The sequence below is a fragment of the Harpegnathos saltator genome, unplaced genomic scaffold (genome assembly GCF_003227715.2).
Source record: "Harpegnathos saltator strain DR-91 unplaced genomic scaffold, Hsal_v8.6 scaffold694, whole genome shotgun sequence".
In the NCBI taxonomy this organism is placed as follows: Eukaryota; Metazoa; Arthropoda; class Insecta; order Hymenoptera; family Formicidae; genus Harpegnathos; species Harpegnathos saltator.
Genome location: NW_020230531.1, coordinates 2,600,128 through 2,620,020, shown reverse-complemented (window position 1 = coordinate 2,620,020; position 19,893 = coordinate 2,600,128). Strand labels below are relative to the sequence as shown.

Genomic DNA, 19,893 nt, shown 5'->3' with positions numbered 1-19,893 from the left:
TCTCTAAAGAAATTAGTTACGATTGATGTAGCACTATATTGACATTTTATCTTGTCTATAAAGTGCTGCGCTAACAGAATTTGTTATGACAGAAAAGGACAGCTGCAGAATATTCCATAAAAGGAAAAATTAATCGCTTTGTCCATAAGAGAACTGAGAAGATCGATATTATTAACGAATGGTGCAGTAGGATGTTAGATACAAGCGTCTATAAGAGCGTCTATAAAATTAAACGTTATTGAGAAACAACATAAAAAGTAAAGCTTATGGAAACTACAGGCTATAAAATATATATGCTTTGTAACTGCGTTTCTAAAAATATTAAACGTTAAATCTTCCAGGCAACTCTTTAAATATACAATTGTTATTTTATATTTTCTCACTTTTATTTCCTGAAAAATTATTTAATAAGGGAAAGAAAAGAAGCTTTCTTTAACTATGCATAGGTTGTTTTGTATGAGCATCGGAAATGTTTATTTCCTGCAATATTAAATACTGTACAATAGATATTCAAATCTTTTATTTCGATGTAGAGAAAGTATCCAGGTGTTTATCGTCCTCGTGTGCTGTTTATAGACATTCATAGACACTTTTCTTACAGGTAGCCTCCGATTACCAGCACGCCGATAAGTTACCATCGTCTCACTCTCTAGATTGAGCTGCTTTAAATTAATTTCTCGGTTTCGGCGCAATAAAGAAATATAAAGCTACGCGACACAATGTGCCTTAACACAATTCGATCGCTCTTAGAAATACCAGACGCACGCACAAAAGTGTGAAGCCTACAGAAAGATTTCTCATGCACTGGAAATAACCCGCGTCGTGATTTCTCTCTTTCCCTCTCTCTCTCTCTCTCTCTCTCTCTCTCTCTCTCTCTCTCTCTCTCTCTTTCTCCCCTTTATTCGCATATACTTACGATATCGGTTTCATTCGAGTGGAAAATTTATGCATCTCTCGTATCTCAGATATAGACATAGAGCCATCATATTCGCCGATAAATTTCGTAACGAGCCTTGTAGTGTAAGTGATGTGTACGACTGGCATGAGTTAATATCAGCTTTTTAATCATGTTATTATCGGCTGCAATGCGAAGTACGCGTTGTAGCCGTAAAATTGGCAAACGTACCGAATTAAAAACACATCGTATATCGGCTTATCGCACACAGTGGCAGTATGGATAACTCATTTTCGAGCACATATATAACTTGTGGTGTATTCCTTTATCTCATCTCTTTTTTCATTTGTTTTCATCTTCCTCCACCTCTTTTTTTGTAGAGAACAAAAATTTCGTCGATAGATAATTCGCACATACACATACTTATATACTCACTCTCACTGTCCGACGGCTAATAATGCATTTAACAAACTCACTGTACGACGTAATCTTCTCAACAAACAGCGGTATACGCGTATAATAATGTATTCACAATACGAAACGCCGTGGTGTGTACAGCTAAAAACTGTCGAATAGTTTGTAATCGGCTTATCCCTACTTGCTTTCTTTCTTTTTGTGAAAAACACTCGCTGTACGTACATCAGTGATAATAAACTATTCGATCGTGTCAAAATATGACCAAGTCTTTTGGCACGTTCGCACGCCGCACAGACTTTGTCGTCTGTGCCGCGCGCACACAATATATGTACGTGTAATATGTACATACGCTTACGTATACATACATATACATATTTATACATATATATTTACGTTTCTTAAGTGCATTTATAAATCACACATATATTTATACAAAAGATTTATAAACCACTTTTCAACAATTAGTATACCATCTTGCATATAATACAACGATTAGACGTTATCAGGTGACCGTACTCTCTTCTCCATTATCGATTTTCGAAGTATCTTACGACTCAATTTTTTCGACTGATATATCCCAGTTGGAAATTATATAATATATTTGTAAAAGAGCTTACTTTCATCAAATCACTAATTGTTGGAGCATTGAAAGAGAAAGAGGCAACGTTATGCTTAAATTTAACGCAGAAACTGAACATGGAAATGTCTGAACGAAAAAAGTTCTCGATAACAATATTATTTCAATGAAAATTCGTACGTCACTTCTTTCATCTGTTGCGGCTTCAACTTCAAATTTCTTACTTTTCTAATCAAATAATAATAAGTCTTCTCTCGACTAATGCCAAAATTAAGAACTCTCTTTTTCAGCTTTAAATGTTATATTTTATCCGACATATTGCAGCATGAAATTAGCAACAACGTCGAGTTGTTAGCTCTACAAATTTTTCATAACAAGCACCGTTTGTATCTATTTCTCATAGATCGACTTTTACACCTACCTGTCTCTGCTCGAAATGATTGGACGCTTCGACATTTGTTTAGGCTAAATCTGGCAGTGATCACTAATTCGATTTTGGTCCGAGTCATATGATACAGCCGTCGATGTTCCTTTTTTTTCCGTCTTTGTTTGCTATTCGGCGCGCTACACCTGTTCGCGTGTAAAAATTCTATTTAGCCGTTTGTAACTTACGATCATTTACTTGTCTATTGGTTCCATCTATCTCGCAACTCTTCGATCGGGATCGAGAATTCGCAAGAGGTAAAATATTCACCTGATTTTATTAGATTCTCACTCGTCTCGTGAGCATTACAGTTGTTGTCGCGGCAAAATCGCGAACCGAAATTATTGTCACTGGAAACTGCATTCCAATAGACTTTGTCATCGCGTTCGCATGCGACCTCGTCAGCGATCTTGCGATCAACTTGGCGCCGGCGTTCACATATAGAACTGCTCACAGAACAGCAGCGCAGTGTGCGCCGACCGTATCATGACTGCGAATGCTCCCTTCTGAGAGGTAATCACGTATCACTATCGATCAGTCAACGGATAATTATCGAGCCCTCGTGATTGGTGACGAATGGCTCGATGTTTCAACAACCCGTTGTTCAACAACCCGTTGTTGTTTGTCTCAGGACGCAGTTCCTAACGTACGCAACGCAGCTAGAGAACAATCCTATACATGACGGTCGGCCTTCAACAAACTCCACCGAGTTTCTAAATCCGCTTCGATATGTTTCACTTGAAATTCGGCTCCGGTATCGGCTCGCGCTGCGCCGATACGTGTCGCGTCACCGTGGTCGATTCTGGTCAGTTTGGACACCTCGAACGAACGTAAGCTGTTCGCGGCCTTCCACTCAATTTCGCCGGTGCCCTGGGAAATTTCGTGACACGGGCAGTCCCCGTTCTTGTGTCTGCTGTTGCGCACGGAATTCTATTTTCCATGCGGCGCCTATTGCCCCGATTGATCCGTGACATCGCCCGCACCCCGGCACCTTTCAATTTCATCCCACCCGGTCAGACGTGTATAATCACTGGCAGTTAGCGAGGAACACGCTTCGCTCTTCGAATAGCGTCCCATTGTCTTCGTAAACCGGCGAACGTCTGTTCCATTATGACTCCGGGGCTCACTCGGTCGTGACTTTTATCAACAGAAGCACCCGGCCTTGCCGCACAGTCTCCATTATCCCGATTACGTTCTTGCGTCGGCACCGGTTCGATCGATACTTTCACAGTTACGCGCGGAATCATACACGCGCCGACGTGCAAGCCCGGCTCGCTAAATTCGTCGAGTGTCATGCCACTTGACCCGCGTTGTATTTCATAGTTTCCATCGGCACAAAAATGGGAACGCGTCACGGGAATATATTACATGCGGCACTATGTACGTAAAATCTCCGTTATAGAACTGTCTTCGTCTAATCAGTTGTTCCGCGTTTACACAATATCGATCGATGGTGCCACGTCGTCATCATCGTCGGCGCGGGATGGCCCTCGTTGCGGTTTACCAGCTCGCCCCGGCGACTATATGTGTTATAAGCAGGTCTCCTTCTGATCAACCACGTTGATGACCACTGAGGCCTGCGTGGGCAGTTCCTTTTGAGTAGGCACACCTGTCGGCACCTCTTCGAGTATTGGTCAAAGGGTGGTGGTCCTCGAGACTGTCGCCGACGGCGGCGGCGGCGGGGGAGGCGGGGAGATCACTACGTCCGGTTCACCCGCTAGGTCGCAGTCAAATTTCCAGAGAATACTCTCAGGATGGTCACCTCCTAGTATGACACAATTAATAATATACGTTGCAGCGGAGCTATTGATACCGATGTATAATCATCTGTGATTCTCTCTGGTCGATATCTTTATAAAATTAATATTTCAATTTTCTTGAACGTATATGTGTGTGCTTAAAGTACGTTTTCGTTGCGTTTAGCTAAATGCATCGCGTGAAAAGTCCTTGATATCAATGTAAACGATATATAGTACGCTTCATGTTGACGCAAATAGCTCGGACAACTGAATGTGTAAATTTAAGTTATAGTAAGGAAGGAAATCGATAAGAAACGAAGAAAGGCGATGGAGCTTTGAGGACTTTCCAATGCTCGCAGGATGACGTTACTTTCAGCAAACGCGATAAAATCATATTCGCGACTGTAAATTTGGCCAAATATGTCACGATCTCATAGATTTGTTTTCTTAAATTTACAGACATGGAATTAACGGGAACTTGAGCGTAACAGTCAAGGATAAGATTACCGGCGCTGCAAGATCGATAGGGACGATCGTACCTTGACCCAAGATGATGTCCGAAGAGCCCCGTCTCTGTCTCGGCGGAGGTGCTTGGTGTTTGTGCGCATGGCTGTGAATGTGTGAATGTGAGTGGCAGTGTGTGTGACGCGTGTGCGTGGGGGTGGCTTTGCACGGTGGCGGTTGCTGTTGTGATTGCTGTTGCTGCTGCTGCTGCTGCTGCTGTTGCTGCTGCTGAGGGTGAAGATGAGGATGAGGCCTGTGCTAGGTGTTCCCGCCATGGGACGCCGTCACTTGATCGAAGCTCAATGATTTCTTCATCACCGTCATCGACAACGCACCACCCTCCTGCTGAGAAAAGTAAGCGCGAGTGTTAGCTGTATCGGCGCGACCACGGATGAGCCATTCCGAGACGGCGCACAGCGCTGAACAAGCAAGTTATTAAAAGTTACGTTAGGTTGTTAAAAGTTATTAAAGACCCGCAAAAGGAGGCTATCACCGGGGCGCGATAGTGTTGATAACTACGTCTTTAGAGTTGTCTGTTTGAAACGAGCGGCACGTGCTTTGCGATGAGACTTTTTGCCCGGAATTCTGCGATAGAGCAGAGCCGATATAGGTTTCTGATCACGTTTTTACAATGGAACGAGGCGAGCGTGGCGGATATATTGCGGGTTAGATGACTATTATGAAGATGGAAGCTCGGGCGGTTAGTGCACATTGGTACAAACGATGAAATACTAATACTGTTTAATATTCGATTATCACATTGCCGATATGAACAATATGATCAACGCATTTCATACGAACGAGGGAAATTAAATTTTGTCTGCAACATTTATGCTGTAACTATGTGCAATATTACCGGAAAGTAAAGAAACGCAAGCAGTTTGTTAAAGCCGATTTGTCTCAAATCGGCTTTAACAAACGAGAAATGTAATATGTGAGATTAAATAAATCTCGTATTTGAGGGCCGATTGATCGAATCGTAAAGTCGATGAGCTGTCAACAATTGTTCGTCGTCTTTAAACTTTATATATAAACTTATAAACTTTTTATTTATAAATATTTATTAAATTTGAATTATGAAGTATGAATGCGTTATTTGTTGAGAAAGCAAGTTATTCAGCCGGCTGAATTTTTTATGCTCGTAAAATATTAAGAATATTTTCGTATTTATATTAATTTATTTTGTATTGCGGCCCAAACGAGCGTAAAAGCAATGATTTCATGCGCACCGACGCGATAATGCAACAGAGGATATTTGAAACTGACGGAGACGGAGTAATGCGGTCGAGGTGGTTTATTGGGATTCAGAACGTGCCGTCTTCTCTCGAATACAATTACATTTTCTCGACAATGTGTATGTCGCTATTCACCGTGTGTATCAACGACAAATGGCGCACAAGTATGGGTTAATTACTGTCAAATAGTTAAACCGCATTACATATTACAGCACAATACGTTCGGCTCCGCGGTTACGCTTCATGGATTTTCGATTGTGCGCGCAAAATACGCGGCACGCGCTAAGTGGCTTTTCACGATAATTATTCTTTCCCGCGCTAAAAGGGAAGCAATAACGACCGGGAAAGTAAGCGCACTTGGCCGCGACTACTTCGCTGGTAATTCCGCAGTAAAAGTAGATGACATAATGCGCCGTGAGAGATGAATATCTGCTCTAGAATAGTCACTGAAATCAGGGGTGACAGCCAGATTTAGACATACGCGTACTTTCGGATGGATTTGTCGATGGAATTTGATTCAGTCACTGACTCTACCCCGACACGATCGTAATTAAACTTTAAGCGGGACGAGAAGAAGAGACACGATGTCAGAGCGGAAAGAGATAATGGGGATGAGAGAGAGTGAGATACGTTATCGCTCTTGTCACACGGGAATTTGCTCCGAAGCGCGTCGACATTTCACGAAGCTGCCTCTGCTAATGAAAGTCATTGCCCATCTTAGTTTCCACCACTCAGGCATTATACAGCAAGGCAGATAAATTAAGCGCCTGCTTCTCGACCGAACATGCGTGAATCCTTTCAAATGGCGTCCCAATAAATGTTTGATGCTGTTCGAATTAACTGCTTCTTCTTTCACAATAAGGAATAATAAAGAAGAAGAAATAAGAATCATATTTAAAGAAGGAATTGGCAAATTCTCTTTGTAATTTCTATTCTAACGACGCCACAGAAATTTAATATTATTGTTAACTGTAAGAATTATCTGCCAGAATTATCGAGGAAAATTTATTCTTACTAAAAAAAAAGTATTTAACACCTTTAAATCAAATAATTACGCTATAAAGAGAGTGCATTGTAACAGAGGAGATACAGCGAGAGCACATCTTAAACGTTTCTCCCCCTCTTTCGTTTTCCACTTCAGGAACTCGGCAAAATACTTTGTGCTTTGAACGCGAGAGTAAAGGCGATGATGTCTAAAAGCGCCCGAACTAACGTAGCCCGAAAAAAATCAGTTTCGCACCACGAGCCTTCGCATGAAATTTCAAGGGTGAGGGACCGTTTAGGCTACAATATTTTGTCGCGTACCTCCCGAAGCAGCTATTTAATTTTCGAGAATAGGGCGAATGTTAAAGTGTACCTTACGAGTTTTCGTACGGGGTATCCCTGATAAGTTTGCATCAAAAGATAACATCGTATCGAAAAGTAATATATTTCACCCGAGTTTTCAAGAATAACACCATCGATCGGCTTGCAACGTCCCACGAAGTATATACGTAGCACATATATTTGACATCAATTCCGCTCGTGTTTATATCGCGTAACGCCTGTATCCCGTGAGACTGAACTATTCCTGATAGAAATTCCGCTAAATCGTGTCGGAGGATACAGCGCGCGATGGAACGCGTTTTGTTATTATTACAAGTTTGCACATGCAATTAGATCTTACGCGTGTGTGATACACTGCAACTGTAAATGCGCGTGGCGTAATCCTGCAACAACCGTCGTTACATACACTGTAGCCAGTTTGCTAACTGCGAGATATGAACGTGCAATAATTAGAAACATCTTGTAATAGAATATGTATATATCGTGTAATGCGTATTGGGAAACTTTGCATTCTAAAGCCCATATAATCGACATATATATATATATATATATATATATATATATATATACATATCGAGGATGTCCTATTTTATTTTTGACAATCAAATATCTCGAAAAATATGGAAGATATGGAAAAATGTTTCAGACAAAAAAGTTATATGGTTTCAAGGGGGATATAAAATAACTGTAACAGTTTGTTTACAGATGGACCCACTTTCGAAATATTCACTAATCATTACTTTTCTTAAAAGGAAATTCCAAATTTTTATTATACTAACTTTTTCTATCAATTAATTCGAACAACTTTTGTCTGAAACATTTTTTTATTTGCCTAATATCTTTTGAGATATTTCAGAAAAACTTCTCGCTAATCTCGCTAACTGTTTGTCGGAAGAAAAAATAGTACTAAACTTTTTTATTCTACTTTGTCTCAAGAATACATTGTTACAACAGTATCCTAACTTTTGTTAGCTTACCGATTTTTGGAAATTTCAATGTCATCAAATTAACAAAAGTCAGGGCGCTATTGTAACAGCGCTATTGTATTCTTGAGGCAAAGTAGAACAAAAAAGTTTAGTATTATTTTTTCTTCTGACAAACAGTTAGCGAGATATTGTAGGTTAAATATTGAAAAAGTTATCAAATACTTCAAGAAATATTAGGCAAATAAAAAAATATTTCAGACAAAAGTTGTCCAAATTAATTAATAGAAAAAGATGATATAATAGAAAATTGGGGTTTCTATTTAAAAAAAACCAATGATAAGTGAATATTTCGAAAGTGGCGCCATCTGTAAACATACTGTTATAGTTATTTTATGTCCCCCTTGAAACGATAGAGTTTTTGTCTGAAACATTTTTCCATATTTTTCCACATCCTCCATATTTTTCGAGATATTTGACTGTCAAAAATAAAATGGGACACCATGTATGTATATGTATATACACACACACACACACACACACACACACACACACACGCACACATGTATATATTTTTTTTCAAAACACATCGCCATAACAATGTACAGAGAAACGTAGAAACACAGTAACGGTGCGATCCGTTTTGGAAGAAAATTGACACTTGCAATACTCCCTTGTCAGGTGACATGTTGGATCTGATATTCCTCGCACCTCCGTGATTTCTCTGATTTCAAGCTCCCTTTTAGCATAAACAGCAACAAGAAACATATTTAGGCTCCATGGAAGCTATACTCTCTGCACGGTAATACGAATCGAGCGCGTGACGTTGATATGGACGTCCGATTGACATAGCAGCGCATGCATATCATACTTGGGAAGACTTCGCTAACATAAAGGATAGGAGAGATTCTAAGCCGGTAATTGGCTCCTCTCGATGGAGTCGAATTACCGTGAAACGAGTATCGCTCCGCGACCAACACAATCGGCTCTCCTCGGGAAGCTCCTGTAATCCGTCGCGTTTGTATCTCTTCCGATTGTTTCGGCACTTTCCTCCACGGATACGTATACACCATCGGCAACCATTTGTTCGATCGAGAAAATACGACGGAAAGCGTCGACTCAGAAGACACAGCGAGCACGACGGGAAACGTCGCTGGAAATTTAATTAAAGCGCCAGAGACGCGACTATAAACGCGTGTGAAATTCAATTCTTTCGGATTCTCCGGCCAAAAGGAAACAAAACAGAGCGTTGTCTTCGGAGACGCCAATCGGGGCTGAGTCGCGAGCCGGTCGTGCGGGACAAGACTTACACCATTTAATCGCGGGATCTCGATGTTCGGTATGTAGGTGGTCTCCTCGTGTTCCGTGGAGGAGCAGAGGCGGGCCCTTCTCCTGGAGGACCGCGGGCTGCAACGGCCGCACAATTCGGCGGCCGCGGAATTGCGCGACTTCGCGGCGGGCCGCTGTCGGGAGCCGCAACGTACGGCGAATCGCAATTCCGAGGCCATCTCCGCGCAGAGGGACTGTCGAGTGGTATAAACGGTCGTTGCGCAGGTGCACGTGTGCGTTTACCGTCCAAGGGGTAATCGACGAGACGTAGCAGCAGGGTGGCCGCCGGCACGACAGGTACGACATACACCAAGAGACAATACACAAGACGATCATACGAGACCGAACGCATGCAAGGCTGATTTCTCCGTAGCGCGAGGTCGTTTGTCACTCGTTTGAACATTGTTCTATCGATCGCTGGCCGCGGTAATGTGGCTTGCTGCGTCGCCGCGTGGACCAATTGCGTTTGGTTGGTGCGAACGGAACGTTAATACGTGACTTCGACATTAACGATGAGCAGCGGTGAGACGGAAGGAAAAGCGCATGCCTATGCTGAAAATACTTCGAGTTCATCACGGAACAGCCATAAAACAGGTTCGTCCTTAGATGGTTGCGAATTATCCAACGTGTTCTCTCTTTGATTTCATTATTGCCAGAAACAAAAGGTTCAATCATCGTATTTTATATGCATGATCAGTAACATCGCAAAATTTCGTCATCTAGTAAAATGATGTAGAACAGACGTAAGAATAAACGTGAGATATGCAAGTAATAACTCAGGAAGTTGTTAAAGTATCAAGAACTGCGAGAGAGGAATGAACTTTGTATCAAGAGAATCAAACGACTTCGGTCAATCAAGAGAAAGTACAACTCATGCAGCACGTTCACATGAAGCGGAAAATGATTCTACACCGTCCTGACGGCGATTCGTTCAGCTTACCCTGTCCGATTGAGTGTTCTTCTTGGAGTTCCAGCAGAATTCGAGGATCGCCACCAAGATTGCAAGTACCAGGCCGCAAAGAAGTACGACGAAGACGCCGCCTGGAATGACAAGACCGGAAGTTCATTATTTTAATGCCGGCGGGCCTCTCTCTCTCTCTCTCTCTCTCTCTTTCTTTCTCTCTCTCTCTCTCTCCCTCTCCCTCTACCTCTTCCTCTCCCTCTTCCTTTCCCTCTCTTTCACTCTTCATTCTCCGCTAATTTCACCAAACGAGACGCGCGACGTTGGCGGCCACGAAATACGATGGGGCGTGTTTGTCCTCCATCTCGCGCGGACTCCCCTTCCTCCTCATCCCTCCCCCTTATGCACCTTTGTAGCTAGTTTTTGTTGCTAGTTTGTCGGAGAGAGCAAAGAGAAGAATAAAAGTATGGAGGAAAGAAAAAAGTTTGCACAGCGGGGCGGCCGTGGAAAAATCGTGCGCGCAATATCTAAGCGAAGCTTGCACTCAGATCGATCGCGCCACACTTTTTGGTCTGTTTCATGGGAAAACTTCGCGATGGAGTATTCGCGAGCAACGACTGCGAATCGAGCGTGCGTGGAAACGTATATACTGATAAATGGCGGGGTGTTTGTATTTATTGCGATGCGAGAGTCGTGCGAAAACAGTGAACTCGGAAGCGGTATTTACGCTAGCCGCGCAAAGTTCAGCTCGTGTCCGATACGCGCGAAAAACGGAGCGATAGCGAGGTACGTGGACGTTTGCGGACGCATTGCATTGAAAATTAGCGATAGTTTGTAGAAGGATCCGCGTGATTAATCATGATGCCGGCATATTTCAGGGCAGAGCCATAGCTTGGCGCACGTCAAGTGTTTGCGCGCACGTACGCCCTCTCTTTTTTCTGTTTTTCTTTTTTTAATTTTTTGTTAGGTAACATTACACTCGTGTGCAGAATACTTCAGAAATACCTCGCTCGAAATAATAACTCATGAAATTCCTAAAAAAGTTTAGCAGAATGTTCAGTAGAGCGGTCACGAGAGGATATTGCATTTTAATTCGTCATGATGAATTTAGCCAGAATAAACGGTAAGTAAAATATGATATTAAGTTTATAAAGTTCAAATATGGACGAACATCATGTTTGTAAACACTCCAATTTTATCGAAAGTTGTCGATACACATTTTCACACGATCGGAGGTGAATTTTCACTTCGCTGGCCGAAAGCGTGGCGAGCAAAGTTCGCTCTCGCAGTCAACATGTTCGTCTTTTCCGGACGAACTTTCCAATTTCATTCGTGTAAATTCCGTGATGAGTTACTATGAGTGATTAGACACGTACTAACAGAGTTTTCTAGCTATATTTTGACTTTTTGCAACGTTTTTGCGCAAACGTTGCCTACGACATTATAATATCCACCGATTCGTTTTTCCACACATTTGAAATCTTTGAAAAATTTAAATCACTTTCCCAATTAATTGCACGCACATAAAATATTGCTAATTTGTATAAAATATGAATTGATCGTGATAATCGAGCTAAGCGAGAGAAAAATTCCCGAGATAAATTCGCCTATATCAGGGAGCACTTTTATTCCTGCGGGAAACTTTCGGTTGTACATTTCCAGGAAAGGAAGGATAGGGAATAAAGTATGTGGAGCACTAGGCGCTTTTGAGCGGACTAAAAAGTGTCCACTTATCGTTGACGGCGAGACAACCGAGGCAGTATCCAAGCAGGAATGCGAGGTAGATTTGCATAACTACACCGTCGTGATTTATGGTGACATCCCGGACGTCTCGCCGGAAGGACGAAAGTTTCGCACATGGACGCAAAGGTATCGCGCCGTGGCTTCGCGCCTATTCCGCGAAGCGGTATCAAGAGCCAAGACCAGGTAAGTCGCTGTATTGTCGTGCTATAGGCTGATTCAAGTTTCGCGGGAGTAGGAAGTTCTGGTCGCCGAGATATACGTTCAAGTTCCCCGTAGGATGGCAGGCCTTCGCGAAACACTTGGCACGAACTAAGAATTATCCGGAACTCGTCGTTCTCGAGGAGACTCTCGCTAACCCGGAAATTCTCGGAGTTAGCGGTGTTCAGTGACAAACGAGCAAAGTGAATGCAAGGTCGCGGAATGTAGACACTCCTTAAGTAGATTTCGGTAAATCTCTGATATTGTTATTTCGTGGTCCCACACCATGACACATGTTTCAGATTGTCGGCTGACTTAGCTCGTACTTTATCAAGTCTTTTATTTATTTTTGTTCTCTGCTCTTAGAAAAGAATACGAAGAATTTACGGTCTAACGTAGAGTTTTCATTTCTTTTTAGTTCCACTTTTAGGAAGATGTAGTGAAAACTGGAGTTGAAGTTAGTCAACGTTGATAAAACTTTGCAGTGCCCTATATTATCCCTGTATTATCCTCCTCCTCTTGTAACTAGCTTTTTGCTTCATTTTTTTTTTTATTATTACCAGCGTCGAAATTAACGATCAACAACTGGCTATTATTCTTTACACGTAATATATCATTATGTTTAAGTAAAATTAACATTAATAAAACAATGTTAGCCAAATAAAAATAATAATAGTTTAGACGCATGAAAAAAAAAATTATATAAATGATATCAGCTTGAGAAAGCTACAAGGTTTCTAGACGATTCACGGTTCTGCAGAAAGATTTACTGCGACGTTTTTAAAGTTCCAGAAGAACAGATATAGGCAATTTATATCTCTTACGTTTCTACCTCCGTTGCATTTTTAAATCACCGAGGAGGCTTTCCTTTGCAGCCGGTTGCAGACTGATTATTCTTATGAAATGGCGCGACAGAAGTCAAATGGCGGAGATTGTTCATTTTCCACGGCAAATAATCAAGGCATTGGAAAGGACAGGAATTAGCCAATCAACTGTAATTTTGCTAGATTTTCGCGCCGGGCCGAGATGGTCCGTTTCTCTTTCTGTCTCGTCGAGTACATTTACACCAGCAAAGTAGGTACTTATCCGAGTTACGGAGGCTACGTGGCGAAGAAACCGTAGGAAGGAGGAGGGAGGCAAAGTAGGTAGGTAGGTGGTCCGAGTTTCCACGAGTGGAGAGAAAAAAATAAGACAAAACGACGGAAGGCAGAGAGAGAGAGAGAGAGAGAGAGAGAGAAAGAAGGAACTTGTTGTGACTTCCATAAAATCCAAAAGCGCTTCCCGGAGAGCCCCAAGAAAAATTTGTCCGCGAACTTTGCGTGAAATTCCACCGCGCTTGAGAGTCTCTTCCCTCTTCTTTCCGATTTAGACTCTGTCCTCTTCGCGCTTGACCACAAATGTCAATATACTTTCGTACATTAACTTTTTCGGTCATTCGGTCGAGACGACTCTAATGTTTGTACACTGTTTCTTGCGTACTTTTTTATACATTTACTTCAATATCAAATCATGATAAACTTGTCGACCTGTTACATTAAATTAAACGTTCGAACAAAAACCAGATGAGTATTTTTCGACAATGGATTTTTAAAAGCTCTATTATATTTAGTCACAATAAAGCTTGAACGACATTTTAAATTGTAATTTTCTTCAAATTCAACATTTTTTAAATAAAATGAAACGAAGTCTTTCCCTTTTACTTTTGTCGTGTTGTTGGCCGTCATTATTTTATCCGTTATTTCTATCCGCCTTTTTCTAGTAATAATTTATTTTCTACGAAGAAGATGATATAATTCGGTGAACTTACCGATATTCTCGACTCCGAGAGCGTTTGCCTTGCTCTCTTTATTCTTGTCGTCTCTGTTGCACACGTCGCCCGTGTTCTTCCACCATTTATCATAGAGTATCTGTATTACGCCTTTCTCCTGCAGCTCCAGAATAGCTAGAGATATTTTATCCCTCCAGGGCGAGCCTGCATATAAAAAGCCTTCGTTAGGCTGGTCAAGGATCTTGCAATTTTTGCTTCAGCAGTATAATCTCGAGTGTAATTTCGCTGTTGCTTCCCACATTGAACACGTCAAATATATCACCAAGCAGCGTATCTTGAATATACAAAATCTCACGCGCAGCAATTCTCCAAATTTCATTTCAAAGGAAAAATATAACTCCTTCGTTTAGTTAGACATTTTAACTAAACGAACGGTATTAAAAGTTACGCGCTTTCCTCGAACTACGTGCTCCGCGACTGCTAATGAAGTCGATATTTCCTAGACGGAAATTTTTAATCGGACATCATCTGTTTCGAAACTCCTTAACTTTCAGTATCGAACCTGTAATTAACTTTCAAATTAAACGTCTATTGGACCCACGTCGCTATCTTTATTCATACATTTACCTTTTGGAGTAGCAATTCCGTATCCTTTGCTATCCAGCAGACCTCCTATCTGCGTCAGATTGCAGTCACGTTGAACCGCATAATCGAGCATGGTTGACTCCATTAAAAACGCGTAGTCGCCTTCCAGAACTCTTTTCACTCCCTCCTCATAAGTTTGAACGAACACGGACGAAGTTCTCGATTCCATAAACCTCCACATCTTCTGATAAATGCCAATTTTCGAGTCCTGCGATTAAGTCGTGAAAATCGAATTCTGTTCTTCCGTATCGCTTTCCAATTTAACTTTGCGTTTCACGAATTAAAGTTTCGATAAGCAGTTAGGGAGACTAAATATTAAATTAACCGCAAAATGAGAGAAAATTTATATTGTATCAAACAAGATTATCGGCTCTCGAATATTAACTCATAAACGGACTCTGTAATAGACGCGTGCTCGCTCTTTGACGTTGTTAAATTTAAAGGTAAATTCTAGAATTTTTCGCTCATTACCGCACCAGTTAATGCTCGCTTCTCTGTTCAAGCTAGTCAGGGAAAACTGGGCTAATAAAAGCCGTAATTTTGTTCAATAAGTATAGCACATAACTCTCCAATAAAATGTCACTATTTATTAATATAACAGTAACATATAATGCTTGCGAAAATACTCCCATATAAAATTGATCGTCCATTAGCGATTTCGGTAAATTTGTTGGCTATGTATATTTGTTGGCTATATATCTTCATATTTCGCATCCGCGGCTGCTGAATGCAATATATATTTACATTGGTATGCATATACAATTTTACTACATCTACCTTCCAACATTTTGGTTTGGTACATCGAATTGCAGGATGCAATTTATGCTTTCATCATCAAGAATTTGACTACAACATTTTTGTTCGTCTGAATCATGTATCATGTAAAATAAAAAATGAGGTTAAAAAATCCTATAGGAAAATGCATTTGCGTTTTAACGTTGAAATCTAACTGCGATATATTATTGACGGCCAAAATGCTATATGTTATACGAAAAAGTTTTCACTACTGCGTTTCTGTACTTACTCTGAAGAAAGTCATCGTGCTTCCACCCTCCAGAGTGCCGTAAGATATTTCGGTTTGTTCCGCGAGATCGGCGGCGTTTTCGATCGGCGTAATCATTCTCTCAACCGTCAGAAAGGCGGCCAAATTCGCGGTGTAAGAGGAGATGATGATCAATGTGAAGAACCACCATATGCCGCCTACTATTCTCGTGCTGGTGGCCTGATAACGAGGATTAATCTCGTCTTCATCACGAATAAACTCCATAAATACTGTTGTATGCTTTCCTCTCTCTCTCTCTTCTCGTTCAGCAATAACACGGATATTTTAATTCGACGATATCGAATTCCGTAGCCGTTCAAAAGCGTATTGAATTTGTTCGATGGACGTTGCGAATTTAATCGCATTTGTTACTAAAATATATAGATTTCAGGAAAAAAAAACTTCAAGAGCAATTTATGAATCCAATGACAGATCAATTTACCGATTTAATCATAGTCTCTTTTCAACATATTCGTCAACAAACGAAAGCTCCTCAACGTTCAAAATTTCGCAACGTTAATAATTTATATCATAATTTCGCGATTGTATGTGCACGAATGAATGATCTAACGACGTCAGTGTGCGCGGTCGTTTGCGGAAAATAAAATGTCGATAGATTGGATGCGTTAAATAATTCACTAATTTCAACCAGAAACGTGGTTGTTTTCAACTCAGATATCAATCAGCACCGAAATCAAACCGTCGTAAACACGTGGAAGGAACATCCGTTTCAAGCTCTATTAAGAAGGATTTTCATGTGTAAATGTTTTTCAATACCACTCCAGCGTGAGGAGAATACTTCCTCACTTCTGTCGCGAAGGACCGCAAGGGGATTTGGAGATCGATCGAAAACGCATCAGGGCGAGTGACGAGGTCGATTTAAGGTGCAGCGAATCGCGATTCCGACGGAGAATACCGCGCCGCAGTCGAAGAATGCAATATGGGGTCTCGTTTAGGATTCGCTGGGATATTTCGGCCCATTAACGGCGAACTCAACGACCGTGGAAAGGATTCTTGGATATAGGACACCCATGAATGGCTCTCTCGTTCCCTTTACACCTCCGGAGCTCGCAGTCGAGCGAACGATTTTAATTCCTCCGCGCGGTAATATAATGCGAAAGAGTTTATACACCGATAATTCGCGCGCGCACACACATACACGATATAGTGTATTCAAGAAGTAGTGTACAGGCATTCAATTCGTTCGTCGAATATAATATATCCATGTTTTCCCTTTCGTGACGCAGTCCATTTAAAAACGACCTGTCTGAACGAAGCGCTACTTGTTTTCCGTATCGACCGGAAAAGTTTCCCGTGCGGAAGTTGTGTGCACGTATACTTTATTTGCAGAACGGTTCGAGCGCTTTTTCTTCAACGTGCTTCAAAACGCAGCCGACGTCCGGTAGAAAAATCCGTTCGTTTTTGAATCATTCTCAGGAGGGGAATTTCTTTTCACAGATATTTCTCCCTCTTGGTGACATCAATTCGGATGCCAAAGCGAGCGTTTCTTCACATCGTGAAAGCCTCAGATGCCAGCAGAAGGTTCTCTCATTGGACGTTTTGGCTACGTTACGAAGCGTATCGAAGGAGACGGGTCCGAACCGTGCTGCTAGCATCCGTTCGCACGTGTGCAAAGAAACTTCAAACAAGAAGCACATTATTATTTGCAATATTACATTCTCTTCCACGAGCGCTTGGCCGCGATTGTTAATGTGATTGATAATGTCGATGTGCCTGGTCATGAAACGCACGCGCTGACACTTGAGACAGTCGCAACGACAACCCCGCATGTACATACGTGCCACCAGAGTCAATTAGCGTCGCATGGTGTATAGATATACCATAAATATCCATGTTTCCGTGCAAGATTCTACTTTCTAATCGCTTCATGTATGCGATTTAATAATTTCCTCGTAGCATTCGGCGGACAAATACTGCAGTCTTTCATACGCGGCGTGTAGCGACCTAAATTTTACTTTCCAAACTTAGGTGTTTACTGACAAGCGCATATAGTGTATAATTAGGCGATGGGAAATGAAGTCGATGAGAGATTTGTAAGCAGACGTAAAAATCGCACGCGTGCCTTTGTCATATTTGGTTGCGTCTTTACCTTTTTACATTTCTCCTTCGTTATGCACGTTGCGTTTTATACAAACTTTCGCAATATTGTTTCGTCTGTTCTGTGAATAGGAATATTGTCAAATTTTCGTGCAATATTACGCTGCGAGCGTGAAACGCAAAAAATCGTGCATCGGGAGAAACGATGCAAATATCCTGTGATTCATAAGTTTAGATGAGTTGGATTTATGTTCTCGCGATTCAGCGGCGTGATAACTGCGTGCGTATATTACAAAATAATGCAGAAATTATTATTCGTGTCAAAGCTTATATTATTCAGTCACATAAATACATTTGTTCTGTCTATGCTATCTTCATATTTATTATGCCGTTCTGCCGTTTTCAACGTATTTAATTAATATGTTTGAAAATTCAGCTTATTTTCACACAAAATGAAATTAAATAAACAATATTTTCAGGTATGATTACGCAATTTAGAAAATGAATTGTCTATTTAATTAAGTGATTATTATCCATGTCATATTATTGTCCCATATTGTATATTAAATTTTGGATGATATATTTCGAGTAATATAGAGCAGTCAAATGTAACGAATGAAATACATAACTGATAGCAATTAGCAGATTTTACGAATATAATTACATAAATACAAATGTGCATCACATAAACATCTATACTATTTTTATTATGTTTATAAGCAATCAATATTTAACTCAGGCTCATACTAAACATAACTCATACTAAACATAATTCAACGTGTCTGTAACATTAATAATGTAGAAAAATAATTCGTAATAATTAGCAAACTGTAGTTTTATAATAATTAATAAAGCGTAAAAATAGATAATTATTATATATTTATATATATATATATATCATGTATTTATGTATTATATAAAATAGTCGAAGCGCTTTCTCTTTACTAGTTTACTAGCTTCGTCTTCTACTAACATATTTCTTTTGTGGCATATAATATAGTAAAGAGTTGAAGAAACTCCATTCAATACCGTGGTCCTTCGAGGAAACGCTTGCAGCAGCCACTCGCGTAAAAGTAAAGAACTGAGCGTCAAATTTACTACCGAACGTATACGCGAAACTGTTCTTATATCGTGCTTCTTTAAATCTTGCATACAAAGTTCACCGTTTCATAATCTATTGTAGCGCCAGATGCAGGTAGCATCAACGAAGAAAAAAAAAGTAAGAGGTCAATGGTGATTCTTACGAGATGTTGTGTGCATGTATCAAGGCTTTTCTAAAGTAATAATATATTTGAGGCAAAATAGTGATTTTAATAGATACAAAAATCGGCATGATATACTGAACAATCATTGCGATGAATATCTTCGTTATCCTACGTTTCAGATGCTAAATTTTCTTGCTATACAACTGTGTTTTAACCAAACAACAATATTTTTTCATATGTAATGGATTGTAGTGGTATGCATGAAAGCAGAGAGATTCTAAAATATGCTGGAAGCTTTTATCACTACACTATATCTAAGCTATTGCAAAATAATATTATATAACGCAAAAAATAATGTTAAGCGCTACAAACAATGAAACGAAGACACATTGTAATAAATATGAAACTACGTTTCAGAATATTTGATATAATAATGAAAATTAATAAAGGAAATGTTATGATTATACACGTGGGACAACTGATACGGCTGTATTGTAAAGCATAGATGCAAGAAATCAAAAGACGATCGACTTATATGTGCATGCAGGGCTGACATGCGTTTCCTTAATTGATCATTCTAATCCTCATCGTCGATTAGAAGAGGAACTTGTAAACAAATATATTTGCGTTGAACACTGTTCTCCATAACAAAAGTGCGAAGTCTAAATGAAATTGAAAATTATCCATCTTGTCGAGATTCGACTAAAATCTACGTGCACCTACCAAAAACTTGAAACCTAAATCGTTTGCATAGTTTTATTTACTACTGCATGTATATGTATAATTAATATATTCTTATACATTTAATTAATATGCTATTAATATTTTAATATGCTTCAGGGTTATTGTAAGTAAATATTCAGCTATTTATAATAAAATTTATAAAAATAAACTCTAAGTAAGCTAGTCGTTCCTGAGATATACACAACAATGTATGCAAATCCGATTTTTTGTCAGAAGCGTG

The 19,893-nt window shown here is 40.3% G+C and overlaps 1 protein-coding gene across 3 annotated transcripts in view; it reads right to left on the bottom strand.

The window, feature by feature from the left end:
• Positions 1-880: 880 nt before the first annotated feature.
• LOC105185628 (glutamate receptor ionotropic, kainate 2) overlaps positions 881-19,893 on the bottom strand; it is a 153,053-nt gene continuing 134,040 nt past the window's right edge. For 2 of the 3 annotated variants that reach the window (XM_019842491.2, XM_025305341.1), the window contains 7 exons: positions 15,649-15,846; positions 14,607-14,832; positions 14,019-14,183; positions 10,310-10,410; positions 9,353-9,563; positions 4,592-4,901; positions 881-4,078 (listed from right to left, as the gene is read on the bottom strand). In XM_019842491.2, the coding sequence (XP_019698050.1) occupies positions 4,072-4,078; positions 4,592-4,901; positions 9,353-9,563; positions 10,310-10,410; positions 14,019-14,183; positions 14,607-14,832; positions 15,649-15,846 (1,218 nt within the window). In that variant the 3' untranslated portion in view covers positions 881-4,071. Of the gene's footprint in view, positions 4,079-4,591; positions 4,902-9,350; positions 9,564-10,309; positions 10,411-14,018; positions 14,184-14,606; positions 14,833-15,648; positions 15,847-19,893 lie in introns of those variants that run through there. The other variant, XM_019842497.2, reaches the window with a different exon arrangement.